This window comes from Nothobranchius furzeri, chromosome 8, assembly GCF_043380555.1.
Source record: "Nothobranchius furzeri strain GRZ-AD chromosome 8, NfurGRZ-RIMD1, whole genome shotgun sequence".
In the NCBI taxonomy this organism is placed as follows: Eukaryota; Metazoa; Chordata; class Actinopteri; order Cyprinodontiformes; family Nothobranchiidae; genus Nothobranchius; species Nothobranchius furzeri.
Window position 1 is genome coordinate 56801115 of NC_091748.1, and position 17562 is coordinate 56818676.

Sequence of the window (17562 nt, forward strand, 5' to 3'; positions counted from 1 at the left end):
GCCGCAAGGGGGCAATAGTTGTCCATAATAGTCAATAAACAGAAAATGATTTATTTGGTTTTTATTATTATTATTATTATTTTGCTAAATGAAACTCCGCCGCTGGTCATTCTTCACCTTTCCTCAAAATGACCACTAGAACGTCCTGTGTTTAGATCTGTCTGTAACCGATCAATGACATTATTAAATAAGTACTAAATATCCCCATCAGAGGGCGACAGAGCAGGTGAAATGGAAGTGGATTGACACGTATTAAAATAAAAATAAAAAAAAGTCTCGTTATTTAAAGAAGTTACACAGACTATACACCGCCTTGTATGAGTGTTATAAATCGTGCTTATCTAAAGTCGGAATAAAATCTCTTTCATTGAACGCACACAGCCAGCCCTGGGCACGCAGTTGAGTGAAGATGGTTTCTTCTCTCTCACGTCCAATCAGATTCTGGCGCAGAAATTTAAACGATGCCGCTTGATGTGTCAGTTGTTTCAGCACCGAAGCGACAAAAGGGATCATACTTCTCATCTTCATCTTTAAACCAACCCTTTTGTTTCAGGTGGACGTTTCCCGATTTTAAACAACAGGCTAGTTATAGTGCATTATTCCCATAGTCGGATGATGATGCGATTGGGATTATTTTAATTCTGAAGTTTATTCGGAAACGAAAGGAGGCTCGTTGTGTGCATATTTCTCAGTTTTTATATTAACTAGCCCATGCCATGTTTTACCGGGGTATCTATGAGCGGGCACGCGTCTTAATTACATCGCGCATTTTATGGCTTTTTTATTGTCGCATTAACTGTAGTTGCTTATTTATGCTTTTGATCCGCTTCTGTGGTTTTTGCGCGCACAATAGGAAATGGAGGACAAATGCATCTAACTGCTCGAAAGTCCTTTTGAGTACGTTTTGTTTCGATTCTGTGCTGTTGATGGTGCTTTTGCAATCCCCATGGTGTATTATAATGTAATATTTAGACTAGAATAAATGATTTAGTTGTAGTTCGTGATCCCACGAGTTACTAGCCTGGCCTGCCAAACTCGTCCTGCACAGAGAATTCCTCTGTGCAGAATTAAACGGAGGAGGAGTCTGGCAGGCCAGGCTAACGGCTTCATTATGAAAAAGCTGAAGAGAAAGAAAAATAAGTAAAATGACATTGAAATAGGATTTAAACTATTGGAGGGCCTATATGGTACACATGCAAACTATCAAACTGTGTATGTGTGTGTGTGTCTGTGTGTGTGTGTATATATATATGTGTGTGTGTGTGTGTGTGTAATTGTTGTTATTTTTGTGTGTGTGTGTGTGATAACTGAAAAAAAGAAAATATGCTAAAGCGCCGTTTACAAAAGAAAGAAACATGACCCTTACTTATTCCAAACATATGTTAAGTAAAATAACATATTTTTAATCTAAAATTATTTGAAGCTGTTTTAATTATCTCTGACTGCACTTTAGAGATGTGGTGATGCAAGCAGAGGAGGTGCCAGATGAGATGAAGCCTCATGAAATACCTCCATAGTCCATCGTCTGAACCACGATCTTCCCAGATTAAGACCAGGAATACACTTTTTAAAAGAATGGCGTCTAAAATAGATCTGCTTTGCAATGCTTCAGCTAATGGAGACGTGGACAAAGTTCTGATTTTGCTCAAAGAGGGTGTTGCCATCAATGGATTAAATAGATACAAAAGAACTCCTTTGCAGGTTAGTATGGAACCTTTAAAAACTCTTTAGACATGCATTAAGTGAAGATTGTCAAATGTTTCTGGCCTCTAAAGGAAAAATGTATTTTTTCGCCTTTTTTTCCTGCTAACAGCAGAGCTACTTCCTCATTGCCATGTGCTTCAGTGGGCCTTTCACTCTTTATATTCTTTATTTTCATTTTCAGCTCCAATGAAACAGCTAAAATGAAATCATAAATGATTTTTACTTTCAATTTTCTTGACAGATATGAGTTTTATTTTTGCTTATCTGATCCAATACAAGACACAATGGCTTAAAATTACTTTACATGGTGGGAAAACAATCCTAATGTTCTTTTAATGAGCTGAATTCATATAAAGTAGCCTACACAAATTAACAGGTTTTCAGTACATTTATTATTATTATTTATTTTCCAAGGGAAAAGAAAAGCCAAGCTAACTTTATTTATAAAGCATCTTAACAAAGAAAAACTGACCAAAATGTTCTACCTTAAGAAAATGAATAGTAATACTTCGAGTTAGAGTGCTAATGAGATCAATCTGAGGTCTCACGTCTGAGGTGGCACATCTTTTATTTGTCTTGGTGCAATATGTAACAGTGTTTTTATTTTATTTTAGGTAAAAAATGATTTTAACATAAACATGAGTGATAATAATGCATCTTTTAAGCACTGCTAAACGTGGCTCGGTGGGTGGTGTGTGTGTGTGTGTGTGCCTATATTTATAGTTAGATTACTTATAAAAGCCCAGTGGAAGTTGGTGAGGCCCTGAAGTCGTGCCCTGTGGTGAGATGTGTGAGTCTGGGCAATAACACACTCATTACTGGACTTTTATTCTCATAACAAGATCCAGTCAGCAGTAGTATGACATGAATGGCTGAATTAACTGATTAATCAACAGATCAACAACGACCTCCAGGTCACTTATAACTTGCAAAAGTTGTGGCTTCCAAAAATAAAAACACACAGTAATTTTATATAAATTAAAAAAAAACGATAAAATTGTTGTTTGTTTTGTTTTTCTGCCTTGTCAGACAAAATAGTGTCCATTATTTCATTATAGCCTAATAAGGACAATAACTTTCTTCTGGAGGCCTAAAATGATTACTGGCCTAAATGTTTAGAAAGTTAGCCTGGAGGGTGTTAAAGGTGATTTAAAATATCAAAGTTTTTTAAACAAATCAAACAAAACGTAAACAAATAAATGTCGTTAACGCAGCAGCCAGAGGAGTTTGTTTACAGGTCGTGACCTACTCAAGGCCTGTCTCCGTGTGCAGGTGGTGAAGCTGGGGAACACGCCGCTCGTTCGGACCCTCCTGCAGAATGGAGCGAACCCCAACAAGCGTGACCCGGTCTTGAATCTCACGGTGACTCACGACGCAGCGCGCGAGGGATTCGTGGATTCTGTGCACGCGCTCATAGATAATGGAGCGGACGTGAACCTTGTGGATGACGACCTCAACCTTCCGCTGCACCTCGCCGCGAGGGAGGGGCACCTGGAGGTGGTCCGGCTTCTGCTGGGACTGACCGCAGACCCCACAGCGACCACCGGGCTGGGGTACACCGCCCTGGAGCTCGCGCTGGACTACAAACGGAGGGAGACCGCCGAATGCATCCAGGAGTACTTAAGCTCGCGTGAGTGAAATATGAAAGACTATCATTATTCTGGTTGCAACGAGACACACGAGGACAAAAACCTCACGAGAAGCATTTTGAAAACATTATTTTGTCTGATTTGTAAGACTGACGGAAAGTCCAACATGGACCAATAAGAGCTGAAGGACGAGTTTTGTTTTTAAATAGACTTTCCAATAATCGCCTGTGGCATTTAGACCTGCTTGCCCCTAACTTGTCAACTGTTCTCATTTTATGAATGAAGTTAAATCACTTGTTCAATAATTCGTCTTTATCTGACTCATTAGAATTTTAGGGCACCTTCACCCAAAACACAGTTGTGAGGAATAAAGGCAGATAACGCACTCTGTCGGAAATGTTGAAACTCAAGGACCTGAACTATGCATTATTAATGTAGTTTACTACTAAAGCTGTTACTAAAGATAACGTGCAATTAATGAGATAAACGTATTCACGTGAGAACAAAGTCTTTTGCATTTCTGTGAAACTGGTAAAAGATATTATGTGTTAACGTCAAGCGAAGTCCAACGCAGAGCATAAAAATATAATAGAGAAGAAATGGAGGAAACATTGTAAATTACGTTTTCAATAAATAAAAACAAATGCTTTCATTTTACAGTTTGAGTGATTAAATGTGTTTTAGGGTGCTAGAACGGTGTAGCTTGAGTTGTCAACAGCCCGTGGTGCGTTCATTTTCTGAACCTGTGGCGCACAAATAGCGTCACATCAACAACTTGTCCTAAAAATCAACGACTGTCACGGATAAATATATCCAAGAATGGACCCATTTCATTTTTGATTGTTTGAGGGTTGCTGTTTGGATCGGCCAGAAAAAATTAAAAATCTTTATAGCTGAGATTATCCTAACTCAGATTAGCGCCAGTTTGAGATGAGACAACACTGATCTGGGCATTGAAGGGTTAAAGTGATCTGGATGAGTTCCTTAGAGGAGTTTTTTTTATATCTATTAAAAAATGTCATTTTTACAACTAAACAGAAATCCTCACTAACTTATGTTATTTTCCATATTGATTCTAAAATTATGGTCATTTGTTGTTGCACAGTGTGATGTTTTCATTGTTGGATGTAAACTTAAAACACAGTGTTGATAAATTTGACCATAGAGAAGTTAAATGTTATTCCCAACAGATTAACCCCTAGACCCAGTCACTGAATGCTCACATGTTAGAACCAGGTGCTCTAAAAATAAAAGTGACAATAATTTATTTCAATCTTTAATATTTCTATGGATATTATCGATATACGGTACCACTTTGTAACTTATTTTTGTCAACATGCTACTTCCTCCAGTCTCATTTCTCCTGTAAGTATAATTGGCTTTATAGCCATCCAATGCAAAATTCATTCGTCATTGTTATAGTGTCAATCAAGGTCAGTTTTATTTGTATAGTTTAACCCTCTGGAGTCAGGCGTTGCAGATTTGCAACGTTAAAATTACAACCTGCCTACCTGGTTACTCCACATACGTATTTCATGAGCATTTTTTAACTCAGAAGTACCCCTGAAGGACTTAGTTGTTCGTCCTTTTATCAAGACTTATTTTGAGCCTGAGAGGGTTAAACAAAATGAGAATCTGCACACTTCAATGTGCGATGTAAGAGTTAATTGGTCAAGCTTTCGGTCAGAGACCTTCATCAGGAATTGTTTCTCATTTTGTTTATTCCACTTTTTGATCCAGCACCTTTTCCCAGACGAGCGGTGACTCCTTCTACTCTATTTGAGCTTGAGAGGATTAACAGCTGTTGCTGACCAAAGTGCTTCACAGCATGAGGAACAGATTACAATATGATAATGAAATAAAACAAAACGACTAGATTCAAAAATATAAACCAAGTTAAAATAGGTAAGATAAAATGCTTAGGCCACTCCAATAATATATGAGTATGTGAGTATGATTTCCAAATGATCTGGAAAGTGCCATGAGGTTTGTGTGTGTGTGTGTGTGTGTGTGTGCACACGTGCATGTTGTCGGTATGAGATTTTATGAGCGAGAATTAATTAATATTTGTTTTTTATTGTGCTTTTGAAATGCCTTGTTTTTATCTTGTTATTTACGAATTGACTTTAGCATTCAAGCAGCCATTTTAAGTAAGTGAACAATTAAATAAAAAAAAACTGAAAGCGAGTTGTGAAATATTTTTCCTCTTGCTCCTAAAAATGTGGCAACGGTGTTAGGATCACTTTATAGAACAGGGAAGTGTTTCATAAACTTCTGATTTTCATTTTAACATGTTTGATTCCAACACCACCTTGTGCAAGAAAAATATAAGGAGTGGGTCGAGGGATGTGGTTCCAAAAATGACAGAAATTTATTAAAACAATAATAAAACCTAGACATCAATAAAATATAACTGAACTAAAACCAAATACTTCCTAAAACCCAAGATGATGCTTACCAGTGGGAACAAGTCCAACTAGGAGGAGGAACTCCAATAAAGACAAGAAAATAGAATCTGAGTTGCCTCAGACAAACCCTAACCCTCAGGAGTGACAGAAACCTCAAGCCCTGCACACACACACACACACACACGATGAGGAACCGCCACCCCCTCCAACTAGCTATCAGTCCCACACACGACAAATCATTACCTCATAAAAAAATGTGTGCAACTGCTCACGTTTCCACACACACACCAAAGAGTGCTTGAGACATTTCCACTGCTGGCTGGACATCCTGTAGCTCATTTCCATCGACAGTAGTCCCAGTGGGCCGGCATGCATGGCAAGCTGTTTTTGCCACAGGTGCGCCTAAGGCAATGTATATTCCATATTCAATGACGTCACATTTCCCATTCATGTGCATCAGGTTTGCAGCTTCTGACATTCCTCCTATCTGCAATGGACACGGTGGACAGCTGAAAGCAGATTTCTGGCTAAAATCTTAGCTGTGGTTAGGTCAGTTAGCTTGAAGCTACGTCGGCTCAAAGTTTGATGGGTGTCAATCATCTGCTCCCACCCTACAGCCCCGCTCTGAGCTGCATTTTTGTATTTTCAGGGAGTGATGCATGAAGTCAGGGCTTTTGGGGGATAACTGTGGGTACCAGGTAGAGGCGAGTAGCCTCCAGGGACAAGACAAGAATACAATTGTACAAGGATAAATTATATTATTTTTATATAGGAATTAGAGATCTGGTTGTTGGTTAAATGCTAAATCGGCTTGCCATACTCTTCCTCCTCTCACCCATCACGTGTGTTGCAGGTCCAAGCATGACCAGCCCAGCAGGAGGGATTGGCGCCCCAGATGCAGTAGCTTTACCACTGCACCCTCTGCTGATAACGAGCCTGCTAGTGAGATGCAGGTCCAGGGCCTAACATCCTGCAGCAGTACAGCCAGCACATAACAGATGTTCTCTCTCTCCTGGTTTTGATGTTACCTTTAGGTAAAATTCTTAATGCAGTTTGCTTTTTCTGATTTAAACAAAAATCAAAGCTTTGATTTTTATTGTTTAAACATAAAATAATGAACAAACAAGAAAATGTTTTATGAATTGAACTAGCAAAATCAGTTTTTTAAAAAGCTAAAAGCTTTTTTTTTTATTATAACACGGTCTTGAAACCATTTAAAACATTAAAACCCAGGTCTCGTCCATTTGACGTTTTAATCAATGCATTTATTATTTGAAAAGTGAAAAACCGCAAATGGCTTCATTTTAGCTTAAAGCATTTTAAATTGTCAAAAAGTAAAGTTGCCATAAAATTAAATGTGATTACCTGAAACACTGCTTCACAATAGTCTCTTGCAAATTCATGGAAGATTACTTCCTTTGGTTGCATAACCACTACAATCGCATGAAGAAGAATCAATATGAGGGAGCTTTGCCTGAGGTTTCAGAAAAGTTCTGATCTTAAGATCAAGGAGTCAAATGGTTCCAGAGACTAACAGAAAGGCTTTCTATTTTAGATGTGAAACTTATGCTAAATATAACTTCTACTGCAAAAAAATAAACCAAACAACCAGGTTCATGTGCTTTTGTTGTCTATTTATTATTTGCTTTAAGTACATAGCTTTATGCATATTTCATTTTACAAACAGGGAAAGCATTCACAAACACAAAACAAACATACTCTTGTTCACTTTGCGGTTTGGTCTCTTAAAGGGTCAAATTAACACTCTTCCCACAGACGCTCGCTCACTCATACCATTCTTGTGAGTTTGGTCAAATATAAACAAAGAGGCCCCTCCTGAATCTGTGTCAGAAACCACTGTTAGCAGTTAGGACAAATCTTCTGCAGCTTGCATCATTGTTAAAGACAAAGTACACTTGTTTTCCCAACACATTTGCAGTGGTCTTTGAATGATCGGGTGAAAAAAAGCTCTGGCGCTCCTTTTTACAGGAACTAGAAATGAGCCAGAGCAGAGGTGAGCAGAAAACGGCAGCATTTGGAGTCTTATTTCCGGATATTCAGACATCTTGCCTCAAACTTGCTAGCAGAAACACAACTTTATCACTGACTCACTCCCTTTGCAACGTTGATGTTTTATCTTTGTAAATACCATAAGAAGTTCTGCCATGTTGTGGAGCTGCTAATGCTGACAGTTAGCTTCTACTAGCCAAGTCTTTCTGCCGTCTCCTGGATACTAAATCAACAACAGTCGTAAGTCCATGAATGTTAATTTTCAGTGTGACCCGGATCTGAGTTTCCCCGTGTATCTGTAGCTAATGCAGGAAATAGGGATAGAAGGCTATTTACACATTTAGCCTGCATGTGACCGAACATATTTCAAAAAAAGATTTCTCAGTGAACTTGGGTCTTCAAAATGAAACAAAAAGACAGGTTTCAGCAAATGTTAGCAGATCACTTTGTTGAACCCCCCCCCCCCCCAATCTATTTCTAAGACTACGGTAGGTATGCCACTTATAATTGTTTATCCATAAAATATTTGTCAGTCTAGATTTTTTTCTCTCAAAAACCTACTAGCATTATCTTAACTTTCTGTGCGTTCTCCTATTTTGCTTCTTTTTTTCTTCGCACTTTAGCAGCCAATGACAATCCTGTCTCAGATAAGGCCATAAAGCCCCAATAGGACGATCAAGGACAATGAAGAGAGAAGTACAAGAGCCTTGTGCAAAAACTAAGGTGCTGACTGCAGCCCATTGATTCAATCAGCTTATCTCAAAACAATCATTCCCCCAATCCCAACACAACTCCTGAATCTGGCATCTCTTTGTGCTTTTGCTGTAAACTGGGTGACACAGAAATAATCATATGTGGCCTGGAGATCATTCAGGTCCATGCTACAATAATGATGATAAAATTAGCTTAAATTCTAGCAAACATCCTCAGAACTGTGCAGACATTCAGCTCATTTTTGTTTATAGTGAATGAACCCAAAGCTCTGTAGGTTTACTTAAATATTATGAAGATTAAATCTTTAATTTACTTGCTGAAGACGAGGAAAAATGTAAATAAATTAGTTTTTTAGGCCTTGTCATTGAATCCACAGACTTTAAACACAAAAAACTTTAAAGAGGATGCATAATAAACAAAACCTAATACCTCACATTGACATAATCGCTGAATGCATTCAGCTTTTTGTCATGTGTGTTTAAAGAGACTTTTCTGCCATTTTCAAATGTATTTTTTTGGTGAGAAAATTTAAAGGTGCATTATGTACAAATGAAGAAAAAATGACATCCTGTGGTAAATTTTGGTTACAGCAACCACTTTAAACTAGTCTGGAGCTTTTTGCCAGCCGTCGTCAAATGGCAGTTGTCAGCGCTGCAGTATTAGCTCACAGGAGACACAACCCCACACTCACTGATGGTAAAGAGTAGCTACGTCCCTCCTTTTGTTTTGAAAGAAGAAAAACTGACAATTATATGAACTATGTTTCAGTATAACCTTCCTTTCAAATGACTGAAACAGTAGACTCTTAAGGGATTTTCTCACTGTAAAATTCTCACTATGTTCTTGCATACTGCACCTTTAAACAAATTCTACATTACATACTGTACGTAGCATCAGCTAGCTGAAACACATTATTGGTATAATTCAAGGCTGTTTTTTTGGGATTGTATACTACTTTATCTTTTATTATAAACCTAATAATAAACATAAAAAGTAGTTTGGCGTGAACGGCTATGAAATATTGGAGTTTGGAACAGAAGAAATGAACTGTTGAATTTACGTAATCAAATTATGTCAACTGGATGCTTGAATGTAAAGAGTAATATACGTATATTCTAATGCGTTACGTTGAAAGTAAATGCATATTACACTTTATATTTAAAGACCAAGTTCTCTAGACTCTGTCCCGCCCAGGTATGGTATAAAGTGTTCACATCTGGGTAGCCTGTTTTTTTCCGTGCTCAACCGGTTGTTTTTTCAGCCCTCTTCCCAAGGCGATCTGCTTTGGGCTGAACTGGCTCAGCACTCCCACTGTTGACCGATTGGCTAGCTCAAATTCACACCATTGGGGCGAGCCTCCGATTGGTAGGTTGAATCAGCCAGCGGGGGCTTCTCGCATGTGCAATTCATGATGTGGGTCAATTTCTGTAGGGGAAAAAGCTCTGACACTCTTCTTTCAGGAACTAGACGTGAGCCAAAGGAGAAAGAAGCAGAAGATGGAAGGTTTTGGAGGATTATGTTCTGATATTCTGACATCTAATCTCCTCGACTCACTCAGTTTACGTTGTAACACGGATGTTTCATCTCCACAAATAACACAAGCCTGGAGGAGTTTTCCCATGCGGTAAAGTTGCTAATGCTAATAGTTAGCTTCTACTAGCCGAGATATTCTCTACCATTCCCTGGACACTAAACGTCTACAGCCGTCGCGAGTCATGACGGATGTTAAGTGACAGTGTGAAGTTGATCTGAGCTTGTCTAATCCTAGTATTTTCATCTTTTTTATTGGTGGCTAATGCAGGAAACAAGGGTAGAAGACTATTTTCACAATAAGCCTGCATGTGAAACTCAAGAGTGACTAATCATATTTCAAAACTAACAAGTAAACAACAGTTTCTCAATGAACTTGGTCTTTAAGTAATAGGTTTAGTGGAACCAGTTGACATAACTTGGTTAAGTAAATTCAACATTAGATTTCTGAGAGTGCACTTTGTTCTTGACTGTACTAACTAGTTCTGTCAGTAATTCTTTAAAACTTTTACACAGGAACCTACTTAAAAACAGCTGAAAAATCCCTTTAAGTACTGCAAATTTCAAATTCTGATCAAAGTGTCGCTCATCTGTTGACTTTTTGCTTTGGCCTGTAGTCTGAGATCTCATCAGTGATAATTTTAGCATCATCACATGAATGAGTGAAGCACATACTTCCTTTTGCTGAGTCTGTGTTTTTGGTAAACCGATTCAACACGAAGTCCTTATGTTGATTTGCAAAATAACTAAAGAACAGATTTCACAAAGCCACAGAACAGCCAATCGACACAGCGACCATTCAGCTAACGTTTCACAGGAAAGATCTGCAGAGACAAGTCAAGGTAGGTGTGCAGAAGACGGAGGGAGCCTGGTAGTCTGTGCTACTATGTTGTGTGTTCGTCTCTACTAGTCTCGTCTACAACAACCCTGTAACAGTTTCTTAGGAAATACAACTACCAATCAACTTTTCCTTCGGTTATGAAAGTTTTCACTTACCAACAGACAGAGAAAAACAATCTGCATTCTTGTAATGAAAGTAAAAGGAAGGGAGTATGCTTCTGTTTGTGTGTGTGTGTGTGTGTGTGCCAAATTTGAAAACAGAACATAAAAATATTTCTCAGTCATGATAGTTAATATTCACAGGTTCCAGCTGCTTCTCTGTCGCTCGCTTCATGCACACACCCGGGCTTTCTGCACTCATCTTTGACTCCTCTCTCCTCCCTGCTCTTGTTCTTTATTCCTCCTGTCCTTTCTCAGATGCAGTCCTGTCCAGCAGGCCAACTGAGGAAATGGTGTACACACACACACACCGTACATATATTTATAATTATAAATTTTTATGCACAAACATTATTCATCCTACGTTATTTTACGATCAATGCTTTGAAATCACCATCTTACTAATCCAGGATATAAGTTGGGGAAGTTGATGTTTAGTGTATTTAGAGTGTCCATGGATTTGTTCAGGTCCTGTGTGGTCCAGGGGGTGCTTGTGTCAGTTGGTCTCGTAGGAGGAGAGCAGCGCAGCGTCCACAGGCTCCATGCAGGAGGGGCAGGTGAAGGATCTCATCAGCCAGTCGTCTATACAGTCCAGGTGGTAGATGTGCATGCAGGGCAGGAACCGGATGGGGTCTCCATAAACAAAGTCCATCATACAGATGACGCACCTGCAGAGGTGAGAACATACCATCGTAAACTCTCCTCAATGCACAAGACCTATCTCAATGACTTCTCTGGTGTATCAAAATGAAAATTACTAAAAAAAAAAAGATTTTACTTTAAGCTAAAGCTTTAACATTTATCTTAGTAAACTTAACCAGCTTTGCCGTTTTCACATCAGGGTCGGTCCGGCCCAGGTATGGTATATTGTGTTCACATCTGGGTAGCCTGTATTTTTTTTCGTGCTCCACCGACCATATTTTCAGCCCTCTTCCCCAGGCGGGCTGCTTTGGGCTGAACTGACCCAACACAACCTCTGCAGACCGACTGACTGGCTCAAATTCATGCCTACCATTAAGGGAAGCCTCTGACTGACAAAGACAAATCAGCCAGCAGGGGCTTCCGCATGTGGGATTCATTATCATTCTGGAAACTGAGGAGTAAACACTGCCTCTGACTGAAGCTGCAGGAGCTCTCTGTCTCTGTCACTGAGACGTGCTGTGAAGAGCACACACACAGGGAGCGCTGTGGAGGCTTGCATGCTGCCCTGCGCGAGGACAGACAGCAGTCAGGATGCAATATCAGAGTCAGAGAATGCAAAAGCAACGCTTTGTTTACTTAACTTAAGGGAGGCATCACAGATTTCTCAGTGCATCTTTTCCCTGCCCATGTGCTCTGAGATTTCCACATTCCTAAAAAGAATGTGTGAACAAAACCTACCGGTGCAGGACCCTGATCTGGAGCCACCCAGCCTGGGCCAAATGTGAAACTGGCTTTTGACAACACTCTGCGGCCCTCCGCTGACCAAAAACCGCACTTAATAGTTTAGTGGAGCAGGTAGGTGTCCTAGGAGGCGCTCTTTACCTTCTTTATGGCTGTTAGCTGTAATGTTAGTGGTTAGCATTTTCAGTTTGCCAATCATCAATATAAAGCAGAAAAAGAAGAAGTTTGCTTTTTCTGTTGGCATCATGGCAGAGCCTGGAAGTAAAAGTAAGAGTAATGTCTCTTGATATGAAGCAAAGAGCTACAACCAGAGTTAACATAAGCATGGCCTACACTAGTTTGAGGGAGCTAAAGGATGCTACAAAATCACGGACTGATTGTGACCTGGCTTTGTTGCTACTGGATTTATAAGTATTTATAAATATTTTTTGTCCTACAGTGTGGATCTTTTTATTTCATGGTTTATTTTAGCATTAGTTAGGTCAAATTTGTGTTAGCTTGTTATTAGTGCTAGCTACAGTTGGGTTGTTTACAACAGTTGTTATCGTACTTTCAACCAGTAGGATGGAGGAGCAGAAAACTGCTCACTCTTACTTTAAAGTGATTTAGAAAAAAACAATTTTTGCATTACAGCAGTGTGTACTTTCTAGGGATGTGAATCTCAGAGCAACTCACAATTTGATTCGATTCCGATTCTCAGGGTGCCGATTCGATTCGAAATCGATTTAAATCGATTCACAATCAATATTAACAGAGTGTCAGTTCCAAGCTATGGGAATTTTTTTATTTTACTTTAAACTGGTCATGCTAAAAAAAAAGCTAATTTACAAGGTTAAATAAAATGATTCTAAAACTGTAAACAGAAACAATCTTTTGACCAAAAGGCAACATTTATTTTTGCTTACATTGTAAAATACAACAAATCTTTTGTTACCTAACAGTAGCTTTGAAAGTAATATGGTCAAATACTTTTTAAGTATGTGTGGAAACAAGTTTAACATTTGAGTCCTCAACCTGTTTAAAAAAAGAGCCTCGGATTTCTTACAAAGGACAATGTTTTCTCTCATTTACCAATAACTTCAAATAAACACATGAGTAATCCTGAGTACTCACTTATCAATTTAGAAAATAAATATGAGAATATCTCAAATTTCTGAGTATGGAAAAAAAATTACATTCTAGTCCCCACTTATCAGCAGATTCAAAAATAAATCATCCCAATTTATGGGACCACTAAAGTAAACGGAGTACTAACTCTCCTAACAAAGACCAAAAAAAACATACAAAAGTACATCTCAAACCTGTAACATGCCAAACATTTGAGTTCCTGGAATCGATTCTGAACCTTTGTGAATCGATTCTGAATCTTTATAAATAAGAATCCCGATTCAGACTTGAATCGATTTTTTTCAGCACCTCAAGTACTTTCCCCCAAATTGTGTAGAAATTCCAGTTAAAAATGATGCTCTTTAAATATTGTTGGGTGGAACATGACCCCCAGATCCCTCTGGATTTATAAGTTAGGATTCAAACTCTGCTTCAGCAACCTACAGTCGATGCACTGAAGCAGTCTTGATTTTGTTTTGTTTTTTAAAGAAATATGATTTAGCATCTTACACAACAGTCTTCTTACGACAAACAGTCTAATGCAGGGGTGTCAAACTCAAATTCACACTGGGCAGAAATGAAAATCTGGGACGAAGTCGCGGACCAAACTTAATATTTTTTGAAAAAGTGACGGCAAATTTGCAAATTTTCTTTATCAACAAATATGCAATTTTGAACCTTTTAATTTGGAAACAAACTTATTTCTGCATTAACACTGAATGTGGAATAACCAAATTATACACGAGCAAGTCAATTTTAAATAAAATGCATCAGTAGTATTCAGGCCCGGAGTGGCTAATCGGGAGGGTCTGGAGAATTCCCGGTGGGCCGCGCGATGTTTGGGCCGCATGGGGCCGGTGCTCTCGTTTTTGTTTTTTATCATTTTATTTTTATTTTTTGGTGCCGGTGTTCAGTCGTGGCACTGAGGCCGCCGGGCTGATCACATACGCTCCTCCCGGCTGTCTCTGGCTGGCTCTACCTGCAGGCTGCAGCTCGTTTTTTTTTCCCCAGTATGCGCCTGTGCGCACCACGTGACCACGCAGTTGACGGAAAGATGGAAAGTAGAAAGAGCAAGGGTGGCGCGGAGAAGGCAAGAATTAAAAAGAGGAAAGCGTTGGAAACAGATGCAGCCAAGGCCGGATTAACCATATGGGCAACTGGGCAATTGACCAGGGCCCACAAACTCTAAGGGGCCCAGGGCAGCAAGCGCACGAGCAAAATACTGTAGGCATATCTGTAATCTCCCGCATTATATTAAACTAGGGTGACCGTATGTCCGGTTTTCCCCGGACATGTCCACTTTTCACTCTCTGTCCGGGCGTCCGGACTGCGGGTTCTTGTATTGATGAAAATGTCCAGCTTTTCATCCAGGAGCAGGGATCGAATTATGGGGGAGCTGTATATCTTACACATCCAGGGGAGCCGGAAACAAGTTTTCTATCTATATTACATCATTTATGGACTCCTCTGAGCAGAGAGCACAAAGAGCGGCACAGAGCGTTATTGCGCAGCGATCCAGCCAGCTGCGTCCAGCGCACGGTCCATTCTCAAAGTGGCGCAACCAAAAAACTATAATTATCACACGATCGTTCATGTCCGCACATATTCTCTATTTTCTGTCTTATTTGTGCCTGAAGCGCTCTGCTGCTGCGCAGCTCATCACCTGTGCTGCGCGGTGCTGCGGTGATTTCACCTCACTGACGCATCATCGAAAGGCGCACTCCGCTTTGCGGTCAGGAGATCCATTTGATCTGCTCAAAAGTAACTGATGAGGTGAAAAAGTAAGAATCCTGGCAGCAGTTTTTTCTGGAGAGTTTAGAGGAGACGCAGGAAGATGAGAGACAGACAGGACAGGAAATAGTTCAATAAAAACAAGAAAACAAAACTAAGTGTAAAGTAAAATGTAGGTAGATTTATCTCCACTACACGTTTTTACCAGTATAAAACAATAAGTTATACACATGTCATATTTACACATCTGATACAATTCAGATCACCTTCAAAACTCAGTCACACACCCAGGGCCGTTTCAAGACATTTTGGGGGCCAGGGCAAAATGACCCCCCCCACCCACCCCATAACTGGGCTCCCCAGAAGCCTCTGTGTAATTGTTACCCTCTCCAGTATTGTTAGTTATACAGTGTTTATAAAAGCTCCTCAGACATTACTGACATGTTCTAATATTATCAGACGAAAAACTAAATTATCAGACATGCTGTCTCATCTGCTGCTTTTCTAAACTTGCAAAAAGAAACAAAACCGTTTGAAAGCCACTATTTGTGGATTCTCTGAAAGTTTACATGGAGTGTGGGACAACTTATTTTATCATTGATCCTATCGTCTAATCTCACAGCTGAAACAAGCACCCTTAATAATCTGTGCACAGGAAGCTTACCAATGCTGAAGTAAAACAAAAGGTATAATAATTTATTATTATTAAAACCTTGTTGCAGCACTAAAGCAGAAAAATGAGATTTTGCAATACATATGCTAAATATTTACATATGAATTGTTTTAGAGCCCTTTTATTGGCAGAATCTGATATTAATTTAGTTCTTACAAAAAAATGGGTCCCAACGTGGTTTGTGTGGTGTTGCCATAGTGTGACGTCATAGGCACAGATCCCCTGTCCTCTTGTTTGGAAATGGAAATGTGATCACCCTGTACTAAACAAACTGTCCACCCGGGCTTTTGCGCTGCACAGACGCTTCGCTGCCTATGACTGAACGTCAGTTGAGAGTCAGTCTCATGCAGACTGACCAATGAAGAGAGGGCCTCAAGTTAAGACCCTCTCCTCATTGGTCAGTCCACACAAGGTGGGTCAAAGGTTACCCTGAGCGGGTTACGTGATGTCAGGCATTCAAGCATTGAGTATATTTACTGCATATTACAGTAAAATATTCTGTATGTGACCATATTATGGTGATCCTTGGGTCGTGATGATGGAGCCCTTGAATATTGTTGCCCAGGGTACAACAAAGTGTTAATCTGGCCCTGGATGCAGCTAAATGTGCAAAAATGAGCACCTTTTTTTCTCAAACAAGCTCGCGGTCTTTAACTTCAAATGAAGATAAAACGGGTAAGGCAAGTCAAGATGTTAAACTTTACCGGCTGCAAATCACCATTCAAGTTAATTAAGCATCAATAATGAATTATATGGCATCATGACATAACGTTATGTAATATAATTTACAGTATGATGTGACTGATGCCACCAAACTGTCTTGTCAGAGTCAAACACAAGATCCAGTAGGCCTAATAAGCACCAGGCAGAAACCCACAATTCCAGAGCGGGCATGTACAGGTAGGATTACTTATTGAGTCAGTGAACTGAATATTATTAAAATTTATATGATGAAAACTATCCTGGCTCTATATGAAAGTGTCCTAAAATGCTAGATGATTCAGCATTGATCAGAAAGCGTGTAAAAAAGGAAAATGAATGCTGAATTGTGACAATTTTCACACAATGTAGTGTCAGAAGAAGAGCCAGGAGCCAGCAGTGAGGGTATTGCTCCTGTTGGGATAGAAGGTGAGCCAACTCATGCGCAAACATCAGTTTCATTATAATAATTTTAATGTCCAAATAATAGTGGTGACCTGATGTATTTCTGTTAGTAAATGCACAAAGCCCACAACAGATCGCTATTAGAATGAAAGTAAAATTAAATAAGCCTGCATATTTTGCCATAGAAAATATTTTAATTGGTTACAAAGATGTGTTTTCCATATCAAATGTGCTAAAGCTTTACAGATGATTATTTTAATTGTGTGCAGGTGAGTCTAGGGAAACTGGAAAAAGTGTGAAAGGGAGTGCTGAGTCATTTCATTTTAAAGGTTTGAAAATCTCAGAACAGCTGTTTGAACAGAATGTAGATTGTTATATTGTTAGAGAATGTGTTGTAAAGAACAATGTTGGAGATGTGCACTGATGTTCAAATAAACCTACATTGTAAAGCAACTCAACTCTTTCAACTCTTTGTTGCTTTACAATTACAAGGCTTTACCGAGTAGTGTGCTTTTGTAGACTATACATATAAAGTTCTAACATGATTTTAATAATAATTCGTTAAGTGGGCCGGTCTGGGGTCTGAAACTCCAGGGCTGAAAATGTGTCC

The 17562-nt window shown here is 39.3% G+C and overlaps 2 protein-coding genes across 2 annotated transcripts in view; one reads left to right on the top strand and one right to left on the bottom strand.

The window, feature by feature from the left end:
* Window positions 1-478: 478 nt before the first annotated feature.
* On the top strand, window positions 479-11337 carry cdkn2c (cyclin-dependent kinase inhibitor 2C (p18, inhibits CDK4)). Its single transcript, XM_015971342.3, has 4 exons — window positions 479-553; window positions 1454-1701; window positions 2977-3334; window positions 6555-11337. The coding sequence occupies exons 2-4, from the start codon at window positions 1501-1503 to the stop codon at window positions 6665-6667; spliced, it is 672 nt and encodes a 223-aa protein (XP_015826828.3). The 5' UTR covers window positions 479-553; window positions 1454-1500; the 3' UTR covers window positions 6668-11337.
* Window positions 7319-17562, bottom strand: part of rnf11b (ring finger protein 11b) — a 36759-nt gene continuing 26515 nt past the window's right edge. Inside the window, exon 3 of the mRNA XM_015971341.3 lies at window positions 7319-11622. Within this exon, the coding sequence (XP_015826827.1) occupies window positions 11451-11622 (172 nt within the window). The 3' untranslated portion in view covers window positions 7319-11450. The remainder of the gene's footprint in view (window positions 11623-17562) is intronic.